Source organism: Dipodomys merriami, unplaced genomic scaffold (genome assembly GCF_024711535.1).
Source record: "Dipodomys merriami isolate MVZ:Mamm:240054 unplaced genomic scaffold, mDipMer1.0.p SCAF_29, whole genome shotgun sequence".
NCBI classification, from domain to species: domain Eukaryota; kingdom Metazoa; phylum Chordata; class Mammalia; order Rodentia; family Heteromyidae; genus Dipodomys; species Dipodomys merriami.
The window spans coordinates 8,773,606-8,797,422 of record NW_027204381.1 but is presented as its reverse complement, the minus strand read 5'-3'; the positions used below and the strand labels follow the sequence as shown (position 1 = coordinate 8,797,422).

At 43.6% G+C, this 23,817-nt stretch overlaps 2 protein-coding genes across 4 annotated transcripts; one reads left to right on the top strand and one right to left on the bottom strand.

Moving 5' to 3' along the window:
- Positions 1 to 1,477: 1,477 nt before the first annotated feature.
- Positions 1,478 to 8,051, bottom strand: Thyn1 (thymocyte nuclear protein 1). Of its 3 annotated transcripts, none has more exons than XM_070038334.1 (8): positions 7,977 to 8,051; positions 7,744 to 7,865; positions 5,609 to 5,790; positions 4,265 to 4,333; positions 3,816 to 3,908; positions 3,209 to 3,304; positions 2,728 to 2,878; positions 1,478 to 1,577 (listed from the first exon to the last, which is right to left on the bottom strand). In XM_070038334.1, exons 2-8 carry the CDS (start codon positions 7,784 to 7,786, stop codon positions 1,564 to 1,566), a joined length of 648 nt encoding a protein of 215 aa, XP_069894435.1. In that variant the 5' UTR covers positions 7,787 to 7,865; positions 7,977 to 8,051; the 3' UTR covers positions 1,478 to 1,563. The 3 variants fall into 3 exon arrangements, with proteins under 3 accessions (XP_069894435.1, XP_069894436.1, XP_069894434.1); XM_070038335.1 differs by lacking the exon at positions 1,478 to 1,577 and adding an exon at positions 2,191 to 2,509; XM_070038333.1 differs by lacking the exon at positions 1,478 to 1,577 and adding an exon at positions 2,191 to 2,404.
- A 225-nt stretch (positions 8,052 to 8,276) lies between these two features.
- Positions 8,277 to 22,777, top strand: Acad8 (acyl-CoA dehydrogenase family member 8). Its single transcript, XM_070038330.1, has 11 exons — positions 8,277 to 8,442; positions 12,071 to 12,171; positions 12,682 to 12,851; positions 13,380 to 13,489; positions 13,875 to 13,951; positions 14,388 to 14,525; positions 16,866 to 17,001; positions 17,096 to 17,193; positions 17,512 to 17,664; positions 18,290 to 18,392; positions 22,192 to 22,777. The coding sequence occupies exons 1-11, from the start codon at positions 8,328 to 8,330 to the stop codon at positions 22,242 to 22,244; spliced, it is 1,254 nt and encodes a 417-aa protein (XP_069894431.1). The 5' UTR covers positions 8,277 to 8,327; the 3' UTR covers positions 22,245 to 22,777.
- Positions 22,778 to 23,817: the final 1,040 nt, after the last annotated feature.

Here is a 23,817-nt window from a genome sequence, read left to right as displayed (position 1 = left end):
GTCCATTACACAATAGCCAGGGGACTGAGGAAGAAGGACAAGGCATGGCAACTTGTCTTCCTGATCATGTGATTCCACTTCGAAGCCCTGAGGGCTGGGTTGTGCTAGGGTATTGTTGTGTTCCCCAAGCCCTAAGCATGATGGTTGTCTCCTTGAAGCAGACGTCCTGGCAGGGACCAGGATCATTTTGCCTCCCGCAGTGGACTCTGTCACTCCCCACCCCCCACCTAATGTCTGGGAATTAGGGCTTAGTTTCAAACAGTTGGAAATTTTGTTCTTATCCCCACATCCCTAGCACCTTCTTCCCTCTACTTGTAAGGGGGGGAGATTAGGGTCCCCACAAAGGACTCTGCTACCACCTCAGAATAATTCTGCTTGCCAAATTATATCTTCATCTTCACAAGTTCACTGACCCAAGGTTAGGACCATTGGTTTTTTGCTTTTTTTTTTTGAAAAACACAAATAGGAAAATTCTCCTGGATATTGTTACCCTAGGGGAGAGGCAGTTCCCTCTCTGTTGCTCTGTATTCAGGCCTACAGTAGTAAAGATGTTTACTGCCTGCCCTGTCTCATCTGGGAATGGCCAGAACTACTCTCCTATTGGCCTCTCTTCCCTCTATACAAAACCAAGCAGACCCCACTGGCCCATGGGTACCATAGTTAGTGATCTGCATTACTGGCAATTTGGAAAGTAGAACTTTGGTTGCTGTGTTGTCTCAGTTTGTGTGGAAAATGGGGTCCCCTCTTTTCCTCAGAAAACTGCAGTCTTGGGCCTTGACTAGACAGAAATCATGGAACAGAACTGAAGGGAAAGGCCCTGGGGTACACATAAAGTTAACTGGGTGCAGCAGAGCCAAGGAAGGCAAAGGCTTCCCCCATGCCAGACCCCAAGTTCAGGTGCGATACACAATCCCTGTGGAGCAAGATCATCCATCCAGCTGCCGTTGGATTATCAAGGCTGGAGCTAAGTGTATGAGGGAGGCGGGTTCAGTGGTATTGCCTTTTTCAGAGCATGAGATTAGGCTCTGGTGTGCCTCCTTTTACTAGAGCTAGTATTCTAATTAAAAAGCATTTGTCAATTCCTCTGCCTCCCAACTGACAACACAAATTCATTCACCCATTTTCCTAACATTCTAAACCTTCCTTCCGGGAGAACTAGAAGAGACAGAATTTGCTTCCTCTTGCACTGTGTACAGCCAGGTCTAGTTTTCTGACTCTGCCCCTGTTCTCATCTCTTCTCTACTGTGAAAGTGAGGGGAAGCTCCTGTCCCCCCTCCTTTAAGGTTCCCAGACCTGGGAGTGCACAGGTACTAAACCAAGCAGTGCAACTTGTAATTACGCAGCTGCAGTGTTTACATGTTTCTTAATGTGTTGTCTTTTCAATGGCTGTATTTTAAAAAGAATACTTGTTTTAATGGTCTCTCTAATTAAAGGAAGCCCCTGTGGCTTTAGAGGCATTGTGCTCACGGTCCACCAGATTCTGTGGTCTCTTGTCTTACAATGTCCTACCTCTGACACTCAGGGAAAGATTCTCATCCCAACTCTACCACAGCTCCTGCTTTCTCAGTGGACAGCTCCTGAAAAGCAAGGATGAGCACCTGTTTTAGATGATTACATGGCTGGAAAGCAAATTTAGGTTTTACCTCTTATCTGGCAACTTAACTCTAAAACCCATTTACACCTCAGTAAGACTTTAAAGGCTGGTGAGAAAGACTGGTTTAGGTCTAAAAGTGCATTTCAGTGAGTGTTACAAGACCAAAAAACTCATCCCTACATTTTTCTATTTGTTAAGTAAATCTCAGCAAGGGTAGAGGTGGATGGGAGAGGCTCCCTCCATCTTTCCAATGGCCAAAGGAGCAGCCTTGGTCTAAGAGATGTGCACACCCAATGAAGGTGAAGTGTTTTGTTTGCTTGCTTTTTGATAGTACAGTGTTGGTTCTCACTTGGCCTTTTCACACAAGGATGGAATTCTACTAGTTCAGCCACTTCTGGCATTTTGGTGGGTATTCTTGTTTGTTTGTTTTATGGGGTGTTTTTGCTGGCAAATTGGCAGACAAGTGTCACAGATTTGTCTGTCTGGGCTGGCTTCACACCTTAATCCTCAGATCTTAGCCTCCCGAGTAACATGGATCACAGGTGTGAGCCACCAGCACCAGGTACCAATGAAGTTTTAGAAGAAAAGCTTTCAACTTTGGTATCAAACATTTTATTGAAAAAAAAAGTAAATAAACACATTTGTACATGATCCCAGGTGAATTCAATAGGCAAACTTTTTCTAAAAGCTTTTCTTTCCCCTTCTTTCCTTCCTTCTTTCTTTCTTTCTCTTTTTGGTGTCCATTCCAACAGCAATACCTCAGTTAACTTGGTTCCTTTTCCTCCAGGCTCAAAATAAAATCAAACTCTTCTACCAGAAACAAAAAGGGATAAAAAGAAGAAATAGGTTTCTTCCTGAACAAGAAAGTGAATGGCAGGCTCCAGTAGATCTTTGGTGCGATACTGCATCAGGCAGCTATTCATTCAAAAATGATAAAGATGTTTTTAAAATGCCAAGGATTTGGATACTGGGCACATAGCAATGGGAAACTCAGGACCTCCTCCCTCAAAGGTCTCACAAGTGAAGATACTGATTCAAAAGGATTTACTACTGTGTGCAAGTTTAATCAGCTAGTGAGTGAACTCATGGGGGGCAGTTCTAATGTATGGATAAGGGAAGGGGCCCATTCTTACCTTGGGTCAGCGGTTGAATTGAAAGTCTCTGCCTAGTGAAGAGCGCCATATTTTTTAAGGGGCCACCAGTTGTTTTATGAGTCTGGTGGTAGGTTTTGAGCTCAGCCAGGGAGATGAAACGCTTCATCATCCGTACAAACTGTACATCCACCTATGTGACATCAGTTTACGGGTCAAAGGTTTGTCTAGCCAGGCTCTGCAACATTTGTCATATTGCCGAGGCTGGCCTTACATGCCTGGGCTCAAACAATCCTCCAGCCTCCACCTCCTGAGTGCTGGGACAATGGCATGTGCCTTATGCCAACGCATAATGGTTTTTGGCTGCTTGCAGGAAGCTCCCGGGGATAAGGCTGCCAATTCTGTTCTAATGACCTAAATCAGCATATCCTCAATTGAGCAAGACTTGGCTGTGCTTCTTGTATCCTGCCCTTCTCCCTTCATCCACCTTTCCCTGCTCACAAAATAGAACAGGAGTCTTTACCATGGACCATTTGGGGTTGTCCTCTTTGCTGGATGGGTCATAATGAGGATTGTTTTTGTCAAACTGTGTGTGATCTGGGTAAGCCTCCTTAACAATCTGAAACAACATCCAAAGTTTCTCATCATTTCAGCTCCATAGCCAATCATGAATAAAAATCTAACTTTCATTCTTACTCTACCCATTTGTACCCACCTTCCCCCTTGCTATACAGCCAGCCAATCAGTACGCATATGTCTAAAAATATTATAGCCTAGGCCAAATACAGTTAGGAAATCAGCCTTGCTTTTATTTTATAGTCTTACAAGCATGTTCTAAAACTAAATAGTAATGATTATTACTAACAACAATTTAGATAGGAGAAGTTGCCACCAGGCTTTCTTCTGAGTGAGAGACAAAGACATAGAGATGAAGAAGTGTGTGCTAGTGGGCCCTGAAATGAAAACAAGATTTATTCTAGTTCTTACCCTATTGGAAGGTAACAGGACAGTCTTGTCTCTGTTCCTGGGGAGAAAGACACCTCCTTTTGTTATCTGTCTAAGCTGTATCCCTTAGACGAGTAAGTCTCTCTCAAGAGGGAGGGTCTTAATGTACAACCTAACCCCCTTACCTTCATAAGTCCCACAATGCCTGGCTCTTTGCAATTGCTATGGTAGAAAAAGGCTTCTTCCTCCAACTTCATGGCTCTCAGGAAGTTCCGAGCCTGATCCAAGGGAGAAGAGACAGGGATTATCCTCCCTACCAGCTTGGAAATGCCAGCTTTGGGCAAAAAAAGTTTTTTTTTTTTTTAATCAGTTCTCCTTTTATTAGATCACTTTTTCTATTTTTCAACTTCTTCCCAACTCATCAGTTTGTCCCTTTGCCAAAACATCCAGACTTGTGCTAGGACACTGGCCAGAACCAGGTCACTTACAGATTTCATACAATATATGTAAATACAGTATTAAAAATTTTTTTTCAGGCTAAGGTTCTAGGAAAACAACTTTTTGGCCAAGAGGAGGGGGAGGTAGACATTTACCCAGTCCTAAGTCTCAGGAGCCTTGCACCTAATCCCCTTACCTGGTAGTTTCGAACACCATCCCAGCATGCTGTCTGCTTGGGCTCTGCTTTGAGATCATCAATGCCAAACTAGGCAAGAGGAAATAAAGTCATTCATGAAATCACCAGGGTCAAGGCCAATTGGTAAGCATATATGGAAGTTTCCTCCCTACCACTGAAAAGTGCTATAAGCTCTAACAGAAATGTGTAGTTTACTAGGAAACAGCTTCACAGAACCATTGAAGTTGAATGGATTTAAGCCCTGGATTACTTGGATCTTGGATAATTAAGGGGATTAGTTGAATAGATAGCCAAGATGATAATCTCTTGGTTTCTGGCATTACTCTTATGAAGTATTATGTATTTCTTCTCTCAGGCTGTTATTAACACTGGTTTCTATCTACTTCCTGAATATATACCAAATTAAATAAGGAGGCACATAAGGGCTTGCCAGGGGCAAGCGTGTTAGTAAGCAAGCGTGTTGGTAAGCATCTGCAATTCCAGTGTGGAGGATTAGTGAGCTTGAGGACTTCTTGAGGGACACAGTGAAACTCTTATCTCAAAACAAGAACAACAACAAAAAATTTACAGAAACACTGAAGCTGGCAAACTAGTAGGCTTTAGGATCTAACCCCACACAGTTTTACTTGAACACAACTATACTTGTTTATGTACTATGGCCAATTTCCTACCATACAGGCAGTTTCAACAGAAACTATAAAACCCCCAGGCCTACAATATTTACTATCTTGCACTTCACAGAAGTTTGCCTAGGCCTACCTGGATAGAATCTAGTTACAAAACAGATAAGAGTCTGAACATGCCTAATCTGGATATCTGAAATCCTAAATGTTCTGAAATGTACCGATATGCAAAAGTTTTAGATTCAGATATTTTGATTAGATATGCTCAACCTGTACAACTTCCCACACATGGGGCTAGGAAGGTGGCTCAGTGGTAGAGTGCTTGCCTTGCATGCATGAGGCCCTGAGTTCGATTCCTCAGCACCACATTAAGCAGAAAAAGCCTGAAGTGGCTCAAGGCTCTTGCCTTAAGTGCAAGAGCTGAGGGACAGCGCCCAGGCCCAGGGTTCAGGCCCCACGACCGACAAAAACAAGCAAAACTTCCCAAATACTCCAAAAAAAAAAAAAAAATCCAAACTATGAAACACATCTGCACATCTGGTCCAAGGCATTTTGGTTAATATTCAACTTGTAATTGATGGTAATAAATTCTGCTGGTTTTATTCATTTTCACCTTTCCCACCCTTCAGAGGTAAGCTGGTGGTAGAACCCTATGTAGTCTCACATTCACTTTTCATTTAAGAAACAACAGCATGAAGGATTTGTAGCCAGATAGTCTCACCTTCACATCAACACCTTTCTCTAGCCGGCTCTCTGGCTCTGACTTCATCAGCCAGTACTTGCTCACATTCTTCCCACCATTTTTAGGGGCTGAAGTCTTCTGAGGGCTACAGTTTTCCTCTTTAGTCAATGCTTTGCCTGAGTTTGAAGTTTTGGAACGTTTTCCTGAAAGTCCCTTCTTATCTGTGATAGTAATGCAAAAAGCAAAGATCATGAGACAGGCATTGCTGGGTCAAGATTATAATGCTAGCTACTTAAAAAGCTGAGATCGAAGGATCATTGTTCAAAGCCAGCCCAGACAGGAAAGCCTGTTAGACACTTATCTCTAAAAAACTACCCAAACGCCAGAAGTAGAGCTTTGGCTCAAGTGATAGAGCACTAGGGACAGTACCCAAGCCTTGAGTTCAAGCTATAGGACCAGAACCGAAAAGAAAAGATGTCCCATAATCCTTGCTAGCAGGTAATGTGCTATCGTGGGAAAGTGTACCCTTCAGTATCATACCTAGATTCAGATCCTGGATTGTAGGAGTACTAGCAGTAGTAGCATCCTGGTCTTATACATATGAAACTTCAGTTTATCTATGAGGAAATAGACAGAAAAACCTGCCTAACAGGGTATCCCTGGATTATCAATTTAATGAGGCAAGCCTTCCCATTCTTTAAGCTAAACTGAAATTCTACTTCCGTTTCAAGGCCTTCCCTGTGATGTTTCCCTTTTATTATATCCAACAGTCCAGTCTCCCAGATTTCACTTACACCTTTTTGCATGTTTGAGGTGGTCTAAAACATTTTATTTTGGAAAAGGAATTGTATTTCTTTCATCCTCACTTTTTAATCAATTCTTTCTTTCTTTTTTCTTTTCTTTTTTTTTTTTTTTTTTGTCAGTTGTGAGGCTTGAACTCTGGGCTTGGGCGCTGTCCCTGCACTCTTCAGTTCAAGACGAGTGTCTTCTGCTTGAGTCATTGCACCACTTCCAGTTTTCTAGTGGTTTACTGGAGATAAGAGTCTCATGGCCTTTCCTGCCCAGGCTGGCTTAGAACTGTGATCCTCAGATCTCAGCCTCCTGAGTAGCTAGGATTACAGGCGTGAGCCACCGCACCCAGCAAATCAATTCTTTTTTAATTTAAAATTTTAACTGATAGATAAGACATGAAAACTGCACATATTGTGATTCCATGTGACATCTTGATACATGTACAGATTGTGTAATGTTTCAATCAGGTTGAATAAATCTATCTCCTGAAACATTCATAATTTCCTTATAGAGATGACATTCTAAATTCTTTCTTACAGCCTTTTGAAATGTACGGTACATCATCTATAGTCACCTTCCTGTGCAATAGCACAACTGAACTTAGTAGCCATTGACCAGCCACTCCCCATCCTTCATTCTGCTCAACTCTTCTGGCCTCCAGCAACCACTTACTGTCAACTCTTCCACGAGATCAACGTATTTTGTATTCCACATAGGAGTGAGGTATATATACACACACATACATACACACACATGATTACCGTCTATGCCTTGCTTATTCACTTAAAATGATGATCACCAGTTCCACCCACGTTGTCTTAAAGGGAATTACCTTTTAAAAAAAATTTTTTTTGGGGGGGGTCCGGTCGTGGGGCCTGAACTCTGGGCTTGGGCGCTGCCCCTCAGCTCTTCAGCTCAAGGCTAGCGCTCTACCACTTGAGCCACAGCGCCACTTCTGGCTTTTTTCTTATATGGTGCTGAGGAATCGAACCCAGGGCCTCAGGCATGCAAGGCAAGCACTCTACCACTGAGCCACCTTCCCAGCCCGGGAATTACCTTTTTACCTAGGTACTTTGGACTCCGTATAACAAATACTCTTAGTGCTTAATAACTGTGGTTTGGGTGAACAAGCAAGAAGAAACTTGGAGGGAAAAGAAAAGGATGGGAGGAGGTTAAGGGAATGGAAAATGAACACGGGGGGGGGGGGGAAGGGCAGGGGAGACAAACTGGCCTCGAATTCCTAATCTTCCTGCCTCCACCTCCCCAGTGCTGGGATTACAAGCGTGCGCCACTGTGCCCAGCTTAAAGCGAACACTCCTGAACCGGCCTCAGAGAAACGCTGTTCAGAGGGACCGCCTTTTCTGCCGTCTCGGGCAGCTCACCTGAGCTGGCGGCCCCAGCCTGCCTCTTCCGGGGTCTTGCCATGGGCTCGGCGAGGGGCGGACGGACAGATTTCCGGAGTCTACCGGGAGCGGCCAGAAGCCGTTCAGCCGTCCTCCAGAGCCTGCGCGCGGCAAAAAGAAGGCAACGGGAAGGGTAAAGGGCTGACCTGCGAGCCCACAGCGCTTACAAGCCCCGAGGGCCTTTTCCCCGGCCACCTATGAGATAACCTCACCTAAATCCTCTCCAGTTCTCCGCAACGTCCCCCGCTCTCGTGACCACGCTTCTCCACCTCACACAAACACGGGATCTGCGCAGACGCGGAGCCCGCCCCCCCCCCTGCGCCCCCCCCCCGCCCACCGGCACGCAGCCTAAGGGTTCCGTGGACTACAGGTCTCATTGGTGCCTGCCACCGAGGATTTTTGGGAGTTGTAGTCCTCTCTTCCGAGAAGCACGCCTGGAGCGAGGCTAACGAGGGTCATGTTAGACTACAACTCCCATAGTGCAGTGCGACAGAGGTCGCTGGTCAGTCCAGGCCAGTGCAAATGCTGCCAGGGTCAAGTTGCACTTCTTGTCTGTCTTTGTGATGGACAAGCTCCGGCTCGGCTACCTCTGCCTCGGGGCGCGTCTCAGCTGGCTTCGTCGCGGTCTCGGGACCCCCATCCAGACCTGCCACCGGAGCTTGACCTCCTGCATCGATCGTAAGGCTGAGACAAAGCGGGACTCCCGTGGGCTTCTGCGAGGAGCCTCAGGCTCGGCCTCCTCTGTGGTTGCCCCGGTGGAGGCCCGTCACCCCGAGCCCGCGTTGCAGGGCATCTCCCGCTTCTCGCGGCATCCTCTACCTCCCGAACCCACTTCCCTCTGCCCCGCTCGTTGCGGACACCCCCAGATGTGTAGCCTGTGACTGGTGTGTGTGTGTGATGAACTCGCGTGCGTGGATTCCGACGTTCAGGGGGAGCCTAAGCGGCGGCGGGGGTGGGGGTGTGGGGGGTGTGGGGGGTGGTTAAATGACCTGCAGGCTTAAAACCTGTGTTGCTGAAACTGGCAAGAAAAACAAACATGCGATTGAGAAGCCACTAGATATGGAACGAACCGGAATGTCTGAGGGCAAATGGAATTTAAGCTGAAGGTGATGAAGTGTTGGTCAATTACCAGGACAAAGAGAATGAGCTCTCTGTCTGTCTCCGAACTAGTTCTTGTTTTTTTCTGACAGTTTTTCATTTGTTTAAAAATGAAGGGAGACACCCTCAGCTTCAAAATTGCTGGGATTTCAGGCATGCACCACCACAATTAGTGGCTTAGATTTGTGTTGTTGTTGATCATGGGGCTTGAACACAGGGCCTGGGCACTCTCCCTGAGCTCTTTTGCTCAAGGCTTTAAGCCAGAGCTCTGCTTCCAGTTTTTCTAGTGGTTAATTGGAGTTAAGAGTCTCACCGACCTTCCAGCCTGAGCTGGCTTAAAACTGCAATCCTCAGATATCAGCCTCCTGAGTAGCCAGGATTACAGATGTGAGCCACCAGCACTGCCTGGCTTTATTTAGCTATTTGTTTGTTTGTTTGTTTTCCTTTTGTAGTGCTGGAGATCCAACCCAGGGCTTTCCACATACTAGGCTATGCTCTATCGCTAAACCCCAGTCCCAGCCCCAAGGCCAGCCAGGATTAAAAAAAAAAAAAAAAGAAGGGAGATTTTACCTACAGAAGAATGTACTCTTGAAGCACACTATGTATAGAATATTGTGTGTTGGGGTGTGGTGAACCCTAAAACTACTCAAGAGGTGTTGCTTGATATCATATATCTCTTAGGATTTTGTAAACAAGGTCATTTGATTGATGCCAAAGCAGACTTAAGTTTATGGCAACCGATAATATAAATATGAGTGATTCCAGTAGTTACTTGTTTATCCCTAGCTGTTAGGACCTACTTCTGTTTGAAAAAAGAATTATCTTAAAGTAGTTGCACAAAGGAGTTGGCATTTTACAAAGCAGTTTATGAATACAGTGCATCTTGATCAGTGACCCTTTCAACATTCTCATCCATGTCTCCCAATCCACCCCTTCCTGCCTCATTCAGCTTTTCAGAAGAAATTATTTTATTCTAATTAGTCAAGGAAAGAAAATTGTCTAATTGTATATTAAGCCAAACAAATTAATAGGCTCTAGGTAGAGTGGTTTTGTGGTGGAGAATCTGCTAAACCTACTCAAATCCCTGGGCTTAATCCTTATTACTGAAAAAGGAAATTTAAATGAATTGATAATTAACATACCTGAATGTTTCTTTGTGTGTTTTAAAGCTAAACAATTTTAAGAGATTAAGATTTATTTTATATGGTACCTATATATTATATATAAAATGTCTTCATTTCATAAGTGAGAAAATGTGCTCAATGTAGCAAAAGTAGCCTTCTTGTTTTACATTGGGCTAACAGGTTTAGAGAGGTCCCTGACTTAAATGATCCATTTTCAGAGCCAGAACTCTGAATTGTCAAGCATCTGAAGATTCTCAAATCGTACTACTGGGTCTCTACTTAAGTTTTCTACTTTGGATACATTTAAAGATGGTAGTTTTATTTTAAAAGCTTCTGGAGGCTTTGCCTTTTGCTTCTAATTAAGTTGTATGATAAAGGCTTTCCTCATCCCAATTTGCTTTGCCATTTGAGTATATTGTGTGCTTACACTTTCACCTCTGCCTGTAACTGGCAAAGTTCATGAGTCCTGTTGTTTGGCATATTTTCATGGTTGTTTTTGCCTTTTGAAAATTATGGAGTTTTACTTACTCTCCATGTTTTCCTTTATATACCTTACCCTTTCTCTGTGTGTGTGTGTGTGTGTGTGTGTGTGTGTGTGTGTGTGTGTGTGTGTGTGTGTGTGTGTCCATCCGTCTGTCCGTCTTTGTGTCTGTATATATTCTTGGGCTCAAACTCAGTGCCTCACTCTTTCACTGGGCTTTTTTCATTCACAATTGATTCTTTTCCACTTGAGCCACAGCTACAGTCATGTTGTGCTGTATTGTCAGGTACCAGGTTCTTGCTTAGCTTGCTTACCTCATGTCTAGCACTCTGCCACTTGATCCATGCTTCCAGTCATAGAATAAAATTCTAATATTCTTAACGCACACTGTCTTCTTTTACTCTCACGTGGTTTGGCTGACTCTACTTTTCCTATGTATTTATTTTTCAAAAGTCTTTATTTCAGCCTGGTGCCCAGGGCTCACCCTTGTAATCCTATCTGCTCTCCTTTGGTTGTTTGGAATTGCTTGCCTTTAGGAAGTAGCTCTTTGCTCGGTCAAGTAAGACAATGATGAAGAAGATATAGTAGCATACATTGAGCTACTAGGACTAAAACATGGTAGTACCTTCCATTTTGAAATTATTAACACTTAACCAAGTAGTTTATGAATACAATATATCTTGATCAGTGGTACCTCTTTTGACATTCTTACCCATCCCATCCTATCCCTACACACCCCTTCCATCTCTCTTTTTAATTTTTCAGGATATACATTGGATTCTTATCTGCATTTTCCTCCTTTTTTTCATTTGTCTACCCCTGTCCCTTTGACCCCGCCCTCACCCCTTTTGAGTACCCACTTCCAGGTGTTTTATTTTGCTGAACTTTGATTTTGGCTTTCTAATAAATTACACTGTTTGAGATCTCCATTGGATCTACCATGTTTCAGTTATCATACAACAGGGCCTCAGGAATGCTAGGCAACACTTGACTACATTGGACTCCGGCCCTTTAATTTGTATGGATTTATGAAGAGGAAGAAGTAAAGATATGTGTGTGTACCAGTTCTGGGATTTGAACTCAGGATCTGGGCACTATCCCTGAGCTTTCATGCTCCAAGATTTGTGCTCTAGCACTTGAGCCACCACAATCCCCAGATCTCAGTCTCCGGAGTAGGAAGGATTACAAAGGTAAGCCACCAGCACCAGGCCGAGATAAAGATCTTTGAAAAGTAAGTAGGTTGGAAAAATAAAGTCAACCAAGCCCTGTGGGAGTAAAGGGAGATAGGGATAGTTCTTGATTGCCCAGTGTCTTGATCCATCCTGCTCTTCCCATTTTTTGCATTTTGTATCCCTGTTTGCCCCCATTTCTACCTATTTACATCTGCCACTGTGGCACTTGTAAGATGTCTGCAGAGTCTGCCTGTGTTGTCCTAGGCTGATATGGATAAGCGTTAGAACTGTCCTCTCCAGCCGAGAAACTGTGACAGGTGTTCTGTGTCTGGGGAATGCTAAAATAACTCTGTCCTCTTAGCTTCCTGTTACTGCTGTTGTTCTCCTCTGGCTTTCATCCTAGAACTGAATATGTGTATTCCTACCCACAGCTTCCTTGGGATTAAATGAGGAGCAGAAAGTTTTTCAGAAAGTGGCCTTTGACTTTGCTGCCCAGGAAATGGCTCCAAATATGGCAGAGTGGGACCAGAAGGTAGGATGCTTCCCTGTGGCTAGATGCTCCACCAAGTGTCTCTGCTCACTCTGACCCATATCTTCCCTTCCTTGTAATTCCAATTGCCCAGTCTCCTTTCTCCATTTACCATAAGAAAACTATTAACAGTGACTCCTTTTCTAGAAGGCATCCAGATCCAGCCTCTCTCTCTCTCTCCCTCTCTCTCTCTCTCCCTCTCTCCCTTTCCCTCTCTTCCTCTCTATCTCCCTCTCCTTCTCCCTCCCCCCCTTCTCTCTCTCTAGCCCTGAGGCTTAAACTCAAAATCTGGGCACTATCCCTGGGCTTTTTTTGCTCAGGGTTAGCATTCTACCACCTGAGCCAGAGCATCACTTCCAGCTTTTCTGGGTGGTTAATTAGAGATCAGAGTCTCACAATCTTTCCTGGGCTGGCTTTGAACCATGATCCTCAGATCTCAGTCTCCTGAGTAGCTAGGATAACAGGTGTGAGTCACTGGGCACTGGCCCAGCTTTCTCTCTTGTTTGTGGATAGGAGATGTTCCCTGTGGATATGATGCGGAAGGCAGCACAGCTAGGCTTTGGGGGAGTCTACGTCCGAACAGATGTTGGTGGATCTGGACTGTCACGGCTTGATACCTCTGTCATCTTTGAAGCGTTGGCTACAGGCTGCACCAGCACCACAGCCTACATGAGCATCCACAAGTGAGTGAACATTCACATGGAGTGACCACGAATTTTCTGGCTTATAAGGAGAAGTTGATTCATGTGGGATGGATTGCTTGTCCTTGGGAAACAAAACTATTGCTAAGACATCCTAGATATGCCACCTGAGGACTTGATCCTATCTTGTATACTGCTTAGAGAATCAGGTCAGCTAGCCTTCTCCCAAGTCCTAGTACCCACTACCAGCAGACTGCTCCAGTAGAGTAGTCAGGGTACTGTCACCTGTTCCCTCTATCCACAGATGAAACTTCCAATAATTTGAGAAAGTAGGAAGTACATTTAATTAACACTTATTTCTAGGAGTTCTAATTGGAAGTAGTATAAACATCCAGGTAAGAAATATCACATCCTAGTGTCTCTGTTTAGAACATATTCCAGGAATATATTTTTGCCTAGTCGTTTCCTTTCAAGTTGAATCTGCTTTGCTGTCCTTTGTTCTCTTCCACTTCACCCCATTTTCTTTTCTGTCTTTATTTCTGTCAATATCTTACTTGATACGCCAATCAGCATGTGTGTGTGGATGATTGATAGCTTTGGAAATGAAGAACAGAGACACAAGCTTTGCCCACCACTTTGTGCCATGGAGAAGTTTGCCTCCTACTGCCTCACTGAACCAGGTGGGTTTGCCATTCTTAGCAGGGGAAGACTTCTCAGGGAGAGAGGTAGAGCTAGTGTGCACTGTTCACCCACTGACCCACAGAGCCCTTACTTAACCAAGTTTGGTTGTAGAGTAACAAGAATCCCATCTGTGTCACAGGTATCAAAGGTCTTCAGATTTCCTCTCAGCTGCAAACCACTGCTAGCTGGTGTGTCAGGAGAGGAACTGTGGTCTGCTTAATGCAAGCAGTTTTCACCAAGTACTAAAAATTCCTTTGGCCATGTGGATCTTAAAGTAGTACACACCCAAATGTTTCTTTAAAAGATTCATGAGGAGATAGAACTATGCTGGGCAAGGGAATCATGACCTCACCCGCTTTCTGCTCCATTTGAGCCCTGCTTCAGGAAGTGGAAGCGATGCTGCATCCCTTTTGACCACCGCTAAACAACAAGGAGATCATTACATCCTCAATGGCTCCAAGGTACCAGCATGCTGACCTCCCTGAATAACTCATGTTTTCCTATCTTCTTCCCGATCCCCTGGGTCCTGAGCCTGAGTTAGTATTCCCATAGGAATGTTACATGCTAGGAGGAAAAACATTGACCCATTTCTCTTTACTCCTCTTCACTCTTTGTCTCTTATGATCTGATTCCCGATAATGTCATTCATCTTGGTCTCTTGGGTTTTTGGCCTCATGTTCTCACTTGGCCTCTCCTCCTCCCACCCCCACCCCAAGGCTGAGCCACACCTCCAGTTCTTCTTTTTTAATATTCTTATCAACTAAATCCCTGCTTCTCCAGTCATTGCATCTCCTACTGATCCCTCCTTAGTGTCTTCTTTTGCCTATTGTAAGGAAGACTCCAGTGTTTTGCCCTGGTGTTAGGCTCCGAACTCATGTAGCACTAATGTATCCACAGGCCTTCATCAGTGCAGGTGGTGAGTCAGACATCTATGTGGTTATGTGCCGAACTGGAGGACCAGGCCCCAAAGGCATCTCATGCATAGTTGTGGAGAAGGGGACCCCAGGCCTCAGCTTTGGCAAGAAGGAGAAAAAGGTAAGTGGCTGATTAGGAAGTAATTCAAATTATGAGGCTTTTACTTGTCAGACAAACCCCTCCCTAATTTCATAAATTCGGTCACATACTTGATTTCCTACCTTAAGCACTTGCTTCTTTAGAATGTTTAAAGAACTGAATAGAATAGGGTATTGTTAAAGAAACAGTGAGCTACTAGAGAAGGTGACAGTTTGCCAGTAAGTTTCACAAAACACCTATTGTTAAATGCTGTCATCATTTCCTCCACTCTTGGTTCAATGGTAGAGTGCTAACCTTGAGCAAAAGTGGAAGAAGTGCATAGGTCCTGACTTAAAGTCTCTCTGGACCAGAGAGAGAGAGAATTTCAACATCATATGCAGAAGAGACAAAATTAATATCAGGAATAGGCTCTAACAGGAGTAGTCTAGTTATAGAGAATCTTCTACAAGGTAAAGGACATTATCCGTCCCTGATGTGGCTACAGCTTTTCTGGTAAGTTTAGGAGAGGGGCCATTTTCACAGTAGCTGGTTAGAGCACAAGTGCTAGAGGGTACCAGCGGTCTGTATTTGATGCTTTACTAATTAGACCAATGTGATCTTGCCTTCCTATGTTTATATTGTGTTTAGAAAGCCCTGAGTTCAATCCCTAGTATTGCCAAAAAAAAAAAAGTGATTGTATTTTTTTTTTTTTTTTTTGCCAGTCATGGTGCCTGAACTCTGGGCCTGGGCACTGTAACCTCAGCTCTTCAGCTCAAAGCTAGTGCTCTACCACTTGAGCCACAGCACCACTTCCAGCTTTTTCTGCTTATGTGGTGCTGAGGAATCGAACCCAGGGCCTCATGCATGCAAGGCAAGCACTCTACCACTGAGCTACCTTTCCAGCCCCGTGATTGTATTTTTTTGAGTTAAAAGGGAACCTAGGTGTGTTATATAGTTTATAGTTTTCCTAATCTGCCTTGCTACAGCCTTACAGTTCTTTAAAGTTTTGAAATATATGGAGAAGATGATAAAGGGAATTAAGTGAAGACCTTACAAAATATGAAACACCTCAATGAGATTTTATTTGAAGAAAAAGCTTCTTCCAGTTTTCTAGTCCAGCTCCCCTACTTAAGGTTGGAAAAAGGAAGGCCATAAGTAAGTCAAGTGATTTTTTTTCCAAAGATGAAAACTGTAACTAGGTAGTTACATGATGGAAATTTTCTTGGGCTTATGACTAACATATGGTATCCCCTGATAGCCTGGTAAACTAGCTCTCTGAGACAAACAAAAGAGCTCCCATTTGTAGTGTTGGCCAATTTCTGCAGTATGAATGCTCTCATCAGAGTGATTTCAAGGCACCCCTGTATATCACAGAATGCTCAGTTAGAAGAGGTGTAATTGACTCCTATAAGCTGATACCAGCACACCACTGGATCTCTTTGAAGCTAAATGCCAGACCAAGGGTCGCCCACACACTGCATGCTGTTGGCCTTAATTAGAGCACATTTAAAGAACTATGCTTCTAAAAGAAGTAGAGCTATTATTAATAAGATCCTTAGAAGTAAACTAACAGGCATGTTGGTACATGCCTGTAATCCGAACACTGGAGGATCATGAGTTAGAGGCCAGCCTGGGCTAAATGGTGAGATAGTATCTTAAACAATCAAAATAATAGGCAACAAAAACAAAATGCCTATAAATAATTCTGACACAATGTTCTTACAAAAGAATATGCTCACAGAATCACAAAAATGAGGTCAGGCCCTGTCCCAATCTTACAAGAAGTTTGTAGATAGAATTTTTAAAAAAATATTTAATCTAGGCAACAGTGGCTTGTGCTTGTAATCCGAGGTACTCAGGAGGCTGAGATCTGAGGATCATAGTTCAAAGCTAGCCCAGGCAGGAAAGTCCATGAGACTTTTTTTTTTTTTTTTTGGTTGGTTGTGGGACTGAACTCTGGGCCTAGGAGCTGTCCCTCAGCTCTTCAGCTCAAGGCGAGCACTTTACCACTTGAGCCGTAGTACCACCACTGAGCCACCTTCCCAGCCCTCCATGAGACGCTTATCTCTAGTTAACCACCAGAAAACAAGAAGTGGTGCTGTGGCTCAAAGTAGTAGAGTGCTAGCCTTGAGCAAAAATGCTCAGAATTCAAGCCCCATGACTGATCAGAAAAAAAAAAAAATGTTTAGCTGAAATAAGCATCTTTGTTTCATGAGTGTTGATAAGCCTTTAACTCTGAACTTTCTTTCTTTCTTTGTTTTACATTCTTGTGGGTCTGAGTCCCAGGGTGCTTTACTCTATACTTCACAGGCTTCTGTCCACGAGAAGGCAGCCCTATGTGGGGCATTATTGGGCAGACACCCAGTTCTTGATTTTTGCCAGGTGGGGTGGAACTCCCAACCAACCCGAGCTGTAATCTTCGAAGACTGTGCTGTCCCTGTGGCCAACAGGATTGGGAGCGAGGGGCAGGGCTTTCATATTGCCATGAAGGGACTGAATGGAGGGCGGATCAATGTCGGTGAGGACCAGAAGGAATGGGGCAAGGAAGGAGTGGCTGGGGCCAGCTGCTCTTCCTGAGGCCTCATGGAAGCCTTAACTTTCTTCCTCTCTAGCTTCCTGCTCTCTGGGAGCTGCTCATGCTTCAATCATCCATGCCCGAGAGCATCTCAAGGTCAGGAAGCAGTTTGGAGCACCTCTTGCCAGTAACCAGGTAAGGCCCTGAGTATCTGCATTTGCTTTCCATCTTTAGACCTGCTCTAGGACCCATGTTTTCAGAGAAGACCATGATAGCCCTTGTGGTGCTTTCCAGAATCTGTCTTTTATTTCTATTCTGTCTTACCCATGGTCTTTCCTGCGAAGCAGTAATGCCAAGTCCAGGGCAAACGTAGCAGGCTTAGAAATTAGGAAACACTGTGTTTGCTCTATAGAGGAGGTAGAAGACAAATATTGGGGTGTCAATTAGGAAGGTCTTCTGCTAGAGCCTATCTAAGTCCCTTTGTCTTGGTTCTTTTTCCTGCTGTGGCTGCAGTACCTACAATTCCAACTGGCTGACATGGCCACAAGGCTGGTTGCCTCAAGACTGATGGTTCGAAATGCTGCTGTGGCCTTGCAGGAAGAGCGGGAAGATGCAGTGGCCCTGTGCTCCATGGCCAAGCTCTTTGTTACAGAGGAATGCTTTGCTGTAAGTAATAAGCTCTTTGGTTCCCCTGGAAAGGACAAGGAGCAGCTGCTAGGCGTAGAGATGTTGAAAAACTTGATTAAGTCAACTCTGGGACTCTATCCTTCCAATACAAACAAGAATGGCTTTGAGGCTTAATGCATGAGAAGCCTGCACAGAAGTTCTCATCGCTGGCCTTTTGGCCTGTCCTGTACTGTTATGCACTTCATTATAGCACTGTCTTTCAGATGTGTTCTAGACATGATCTTTGCAAGGTTCAGAGTAGTGTAGTATCTCTAGCTCAGATTTAACACTCATTGCCCTCTTTACCTTATCAGGGCAAAGCCATTTCTACATCAAGGCTGCGTGGCTACTAGATGGTATCTGAGCTTCATATAATCCAGTCAAGGTGGTAGTAGGCAGCTTCTGTGCCACTAATGAGAAAGGCAGAGGTCATATGACTGGTGGGAATAGACAAGTAAGGTAGATGGACTTCCTTTTGTCTCTGAGCTTGGTGGCTATCTGTGTGTTGTTTTTCCTCTGGTTAATATACAGTAGGCTGTCAGATTGGGGACTGGCATGGAGAGGGAAAGCAGATGCTCCAGCCTTCATGGAACTGAAGACAGTTGAATCCCTTTTTTCCCTGCAGATCTGCAACCAGGCTTTGCAGATGCATGGGGGCTATGGCTACCTGAAGGATTATGCTGTTCAGCAGTATATGAGGGACTCCAGGGTCCACCAAATTCTAGAAGGTAAAAATGGCCAGAGGTTATTCTCTTTCAAAACAGTGATGGGGTAGTTGTCTTTCCAACCTGGGCTATGTTGGCTAGTTCTCAGGATCCCACCAGGCTCTGTCTTTTGTCTTCCTCCTTCCTTCCTTTCCTCACTCCTGTTTTGGAAGTGGCCTGTTGACACATCAGAAAGAGTACTAGCCTAGGGACCAAGAGACTGCTTTGTCTCTCTGGATGAGACATCTGATCTACTTCTGCGCTTTTCTCTTTGTGGATTAAAGAGAAGGTCAAAACTGAGATGGCAGTTTTCACTAGTGAAAAGTACACCAGTGGCTAGTCTTTACTGTTACATAAAATACCTAGTCCACAGGGATCCCAGCACTTTTCATGCAATAATTTATGAACCCAGTAAAGGTGACTCACCTATGAACACTGCTACTGAGGACATAGAGATTGGAAACGTCATAAAGTCCAGCCTGAGCAAAAAGTTAGACCCTGTCTCAACCAGTAAGGTAAGTGTTTTGATATGCACCTATGATCCCAGCTGCACAGGTAGGAGAATCATAGTCAGAAGCCACCAGGACTCTCTCCTCCAGAGTAGTAACTAAAAGGGGGAGAACATGTGGTTAGTAAGCGCAGAACCTGGAATCCAAACCCCATTACTTCTTCCCCCTAATTTTTTTATAAAACAAATGTGAGCCAGCAGCTTTACAAATTGATTATCAGCTCTATATCCTAAAATATGTTCATAAATATTTGTATAAATAGTGGATTTTTCCAATAAAGTTGTCAGTATGTAGATTTCTCCTCGGTAGCCACAAACATACTATCTGGGGAGTGTGTGAGATGTGAGTCAAGCTGTGCAAATGGTGCGTAAACCTTGAAGTGACATAGCTCTTCTGTTGTCTTGTTGGGTTTGTAATATTGGACTCTTTATGCTTACTAGGTAAACATTCTACCACTCAAGCTACACACTTTTTGTTTTTATTGTTTTTTTGAGATAATATCTCACAAAAGCAGGGTGCTGGTGGCTCACACCTGTAATCCTAGCTACTCAAAAAGCTGAGATCTGAGAATCACGGTTCAAAGCCAGCTAGGGCAGCAAAGTCCATGAGACTCTTATCTCCAATAAACGACTAGAAAACCAAAAGTGGCACTGTGGTTCAAGTGGTAGAGTGCTCGCCTTGAGCTACAGAGTGCAGGGACAGTGCCCAAACCCTGAGTTCAACCCACCCCACCCCCCCAAAAAAAGGAGAGATAACATCTCACTACTGCTTAGACTAACCTCCAATTGGTAATCCTTCATTCTCCATCTCATAATTTCCTGTATGATTGCAACCGGCTTACAGCTCTTGTTCCAGCTAGTATGGGTGGGTGTCTGGGACTACTTTAGTAGGAATATAGAACAATCTTGTGAGTGTTTGTCTCCCTGTCTGTTTTAAAACATCTTTCTCATACCTGAGCAGATACCAGAATTCTCTGTAGAGCCCCACCCCAAATTGTTGGTGCCATTGGGTCTGAGCTTTGCACTTGTAGGAAGTTTAAAGGAAGGCTGTGGCTTTATGTGGAAATCACAATTGGAGCCCAATAGACAGAGTCATAAATTTCCCAGTTACTGTACTGAAACTTCATTTTTGGTCATTATGCTCAACTTTCCCAGAACTTACAACTATGGGAAAGTTCACCTTTCTTCTAAAGGCTGTCTTTTAAGCTGGCTGTTGAGTGAGAAAAACCACACATTATTTCAAGTCACACCATCATCACACAGAAAAATTAGAACACTAGTCACTGTCACCTTGTTACTTGAGGACTTTTGGGCAAAAGTGCAATGGTTGTTGGTTTGGTTTTATTTGTCTTGTGTGGTTGCTCAAGACACAAGGTACTTTGTGTGTCTCTTTATATTAAAAATGAAGCAAGCTGGATGCCGGTGGCATCCTCACTACTCAAAAGGTTAAGATTTAAGGAAAATGGCTCAAAGCCAGCCTGGGCTGGCTTATTTCCAATAAACTACTCAGAAAAAGCTAGAAGTAGCATTCTGACTCAAGTGGTAGAGTGCTAGCCTTGAGCACAGAGAGGCTAAGGGACAGTGCCCAGGCCCTGAGTTCAAGCCCCAGGACTGACATGCACATATACACTGAAAATTTAAAAAAGCTCCTAACAACTGATTCTCCTCCTTTAAGAGAAAAACGTTCTCTTTTAAAGTTCAGGTTGCTGGGCTGGGAATGTGGTTTAGTGGTAGAGTGCTTGCCTAGCATATGTGAAGCCCTGGGTTCCATTCCTCAGTACCATATAAACAGAAAAAGCTGGAAGTGGTGCTGTGGATCAAGTGGTAGAGTGCTAGCCTTGAGCAAAAGAAGCTGAGGGACAGTGTCCAGGCCCCAAGTTTAAGCCCCAGAACTGGCAAAAATAAATAAAAATTAAAGTTCAGTTTGCTGATTGCCAAAGAAGTGTGTGTTTATGGTTGAAAAGCTGTAAAATAATTCAGTTGTACCGGCTCATGCCTAATACTACCAGTACTCAGGAGGCAGAGATCAGGAGGATCAAGGTGAAAGGTCAGACAGGATAAAAAGTCCCCTAGACTCCATTTTAATCAATGGCTAGGATGCAGTATGGTACACACCTGTCATCCTATGACCTTGGAAGTCTGAGATTGTGAGGATTTTAGAATAGTTCTCAAGACTGTATCCTATCTTAACCAAAGAAGCTGGGCATGGTGATATACATCTGTCATCCCAGCTATGGCAGGACACTTAAAATAGGATTATAGCACAGGCCTGTGCTCAGGCAAAGAGGGAAACCCTATCTAAAATACTCAGTGTATAGATGGGCTGGAGGTGGCTTGATGGGAGAACCCTTGCCTAGCAAGGCTCTGATTTCAAACCCCATAACACCAAACATGTATATATATTACACACACACACACACACACACACACACACACACACACACACACACACACACACACACACACACACACACACACACACACGGAAAGTAAAAGTATTCACTTTCCTTCATCCAGAATTACTAATTTTTATTATTTTTTATTTTTTGGTGGTAGTGGTGGTGGTTATGGGGCTTGAACTCTGGGCCTGGATGCTCTCCCTTAGCTCTGCAGCTCAAGGCTAGTGCTCTACCACTTGAGCTACAGTGCCAATTTCAGTTTTCTGGTGGTTTATTGGCAATAAGAGTCTCACAGACTTTCCTGCCTGGGCTGGCTTTGAACCATGATCCTCAGATCTCAGCCTCCTGAACAACTAGGATTACAGGTGTGAGCCACCAACGCCTGGCGCTTTTTTTTGTTGTTGTTTGTTTTGTTTTTCTATTTCTGGAAGTACTTTTTGTTTTTTAAAGTAGAGTTATATTCTACCTTTTTTTTGTATTTGTATGCTAGTTCTGGGGCTTGAACTCAGGGCCTTATGATCTTTCTTAGCCTTTTTATTCAAGGTTGGTGCTCTACCACTTCCTAGTTTTTGGTGGTTAATTGGAGATAAATGTCTCAGATTTGTCTGCTCAGGCTGGCTTTGACCCAGGATCCCCAGATCTCAGCCTTCTGAGTAGTTTGAATTATAGGAATGAGATACCAGGTTCTTCCCCGCCACCCCGCCCCTCCCCGCCCCGCTTTTCTAAATCTAATGCAAGCATTTTTTTAATCATAAGATGAGATTTAGAAAAAAAAAACAATTATTTCTCATTTCTTGTCTCCTCCCCACCCACCCTGTACCACAGAGAAAAAGGATAAGAGCAACCATTGTAATTTAAATCCATGACTATCTGCTCCTTCTAGATCTAGATCCTTCCTGTTTTATCCCTCTTGTAGGTAGCAACGAAGTGATGAAGATGCTGGTCTCTCGAAGCCTGCTTCAGGAGTAGCACACATGGGGTTACCCTGGCATGGTGTTCACTGGCAGCTGCCACCACCATTGAGTGCTTCCACATGGACTGTTCACTTCCAAGTGGGATCATGGAATATGAAGGGTCGAGCTTTTCCGAGGTGCGACCTGAGCTTTGTGTTGGCTCTTGGGCTGTAATAGAGTGTTCAGAAACAGAAGAGCTGTCTCCCTGACAAACACAAAACCCCTAATGCCAGAAAGACAATCAGTGAACATCTGTTATCAAAGTCTTGCCTTGGATCCCCATGGTCTCAATTGGTCTGCATTTTACCAGCTCCCTTGATTTCTCCCTCAGGGGACTGGGTACTTCCCTGAGGCTTTTCCTCATCATAGAACAAAGATGTGGGAAGGTTAGGAGAGGGAGCCTTCTGTGCCAAAGTAGCAATGTCTGGCTAGCACTCTGAATGTAAATCAGGATTTGGTAAGTATTTGGGAAACTACTGTTAATCTGTGCTTAGTGTGTATCTGCACTTCTGACCTACCCAGTTAATCAAGGACTGTTGTTAATTGGAATTTTGAATGTGTGCTGGTCGTTTCTTTTTGGGCTTTTTTGGGGGGAGGGGGTTTGTTTATTGTTTTTGGGTTTTTGTTTTTTTGAGAGGCCTGTGGTCTACAAATGATATTTAGGGTTTCTATCAACCTTTCTATCTGGGCTTGTTTTCTGTTTCAGATTGCTTCTCTACTGAAATACTTTTAATCACTACATTAGTAAATAAATTCTCCCCCTTTTTATATTATCTCCATTCACTAATGTTGGTTTTTACTTCATCTTATAAACTAAGCCTATACTATTTTTAAGAGATGTGTTATATTTGATTAAACATTTCACTGAATTTGGAGTAATAGTTTAAAATCTCTCCTAGGCCAGTTTTTGTCCTTTGGAAAGTATGTCCCATGGGCTAAAGCCATAGCTCAACTGGTAGAGTGCTTGGCCTGAATGCAGATACTAGTACTGCTGAAGAAGTGAATACATAGACAAATAATTAAGCAACTATGAGCATGCTCTTTAAATTATTAATAGTTTTCAAAATAAACATGGTTTATGTATATGAAAGTATTTAAAGTAGTATTCAAAGATGAAAACTTTTAGGAAAACTGGATAGATATAAATATTATTTTACTCCTTTTTCTCTATAGAAGACATATATACATGACCTTCTGTTAACCATTCTGTTAACTACAAGTCAGTATTTATAGAAAAATCTGTTCATCTGAAGCCACAACACTTTTGTTAGGCTGTACTGGGGATTAAACTCAGGGACTTCTGCTTGGTAGGCAGACATTCTACCCTTGTAGCTACTTCTGTAGCTCCATACAACACACACAAACACACACGCACTTTCTTTTTGTTTTCTTTCTTTTCTTTTCTTTTTTTTTTTTTTTTTTTTGCTGGTTTGGTGTTTGACCCCAGAGCTTTGGCTATACCACTGGAGCCATGTATACCTCTAGCCCTTTGGGCTGTAGTTTATTGTTTGTTTTGGCAGTACTGGTCCTTGTACTTGTAAGGCGATCACTCTGCTGTTTAAGCCATGCCTCTAGCACCTTTTAATGTT

What these genes read in the sequence shown, in the direction of transcription:
- Acad8 (XM_070038330.1), top strand. Translation starts at nt 8,328, where the DNA reads ATGGACAAGCTCCGGCTCGGCTACCTCTGCCTCGGGGCGCGTCTCAGC. An exon ending in TGGAGGGCGGATCAATGTCG is followed by an intron (nt 17,002 to 17,095) that starts GTGAGGACCAGA and finishes CTTCCTCTCTAG; the next exon opens with CTTCCTGCTCTCTGGGAGCT. An exon ending in TTACAGAGGAATGCTTTGCT is followed by an intron (nt 17,665 to 18,289) that starts GTAAGTAATAAG and finishes TTTTCCCTGCAG; the next exon opens with ATCTGCAACCAGGCTTTGCA.
- Thyn1 (XM_070038333.1), bottom strand. Translation starts at nt 7,786, where the DNA reads ATGGCAAGACCCCGGAAGAGGCAGGCTGGGGCCGCCAGCTCAG. An exon ending in GGCTGGGGCCGCCAGCTCAG is followed by an intron (nt 5,791 to 7,743) that starts GTGAGCTGCCCG and finishes TTACTATCACAG; the next exon opens with ATAAGAAGGGACTTTCAGGA. An exon ending in AGAAAGGTGTTGATGTGAAG is followed by an intron (nt 4,334 to 5,608) that starts GTGAGACTATCT and finishes CCTCTTGCCTAG; the next exon opens with TTTGGCATTGATGATCTCAA.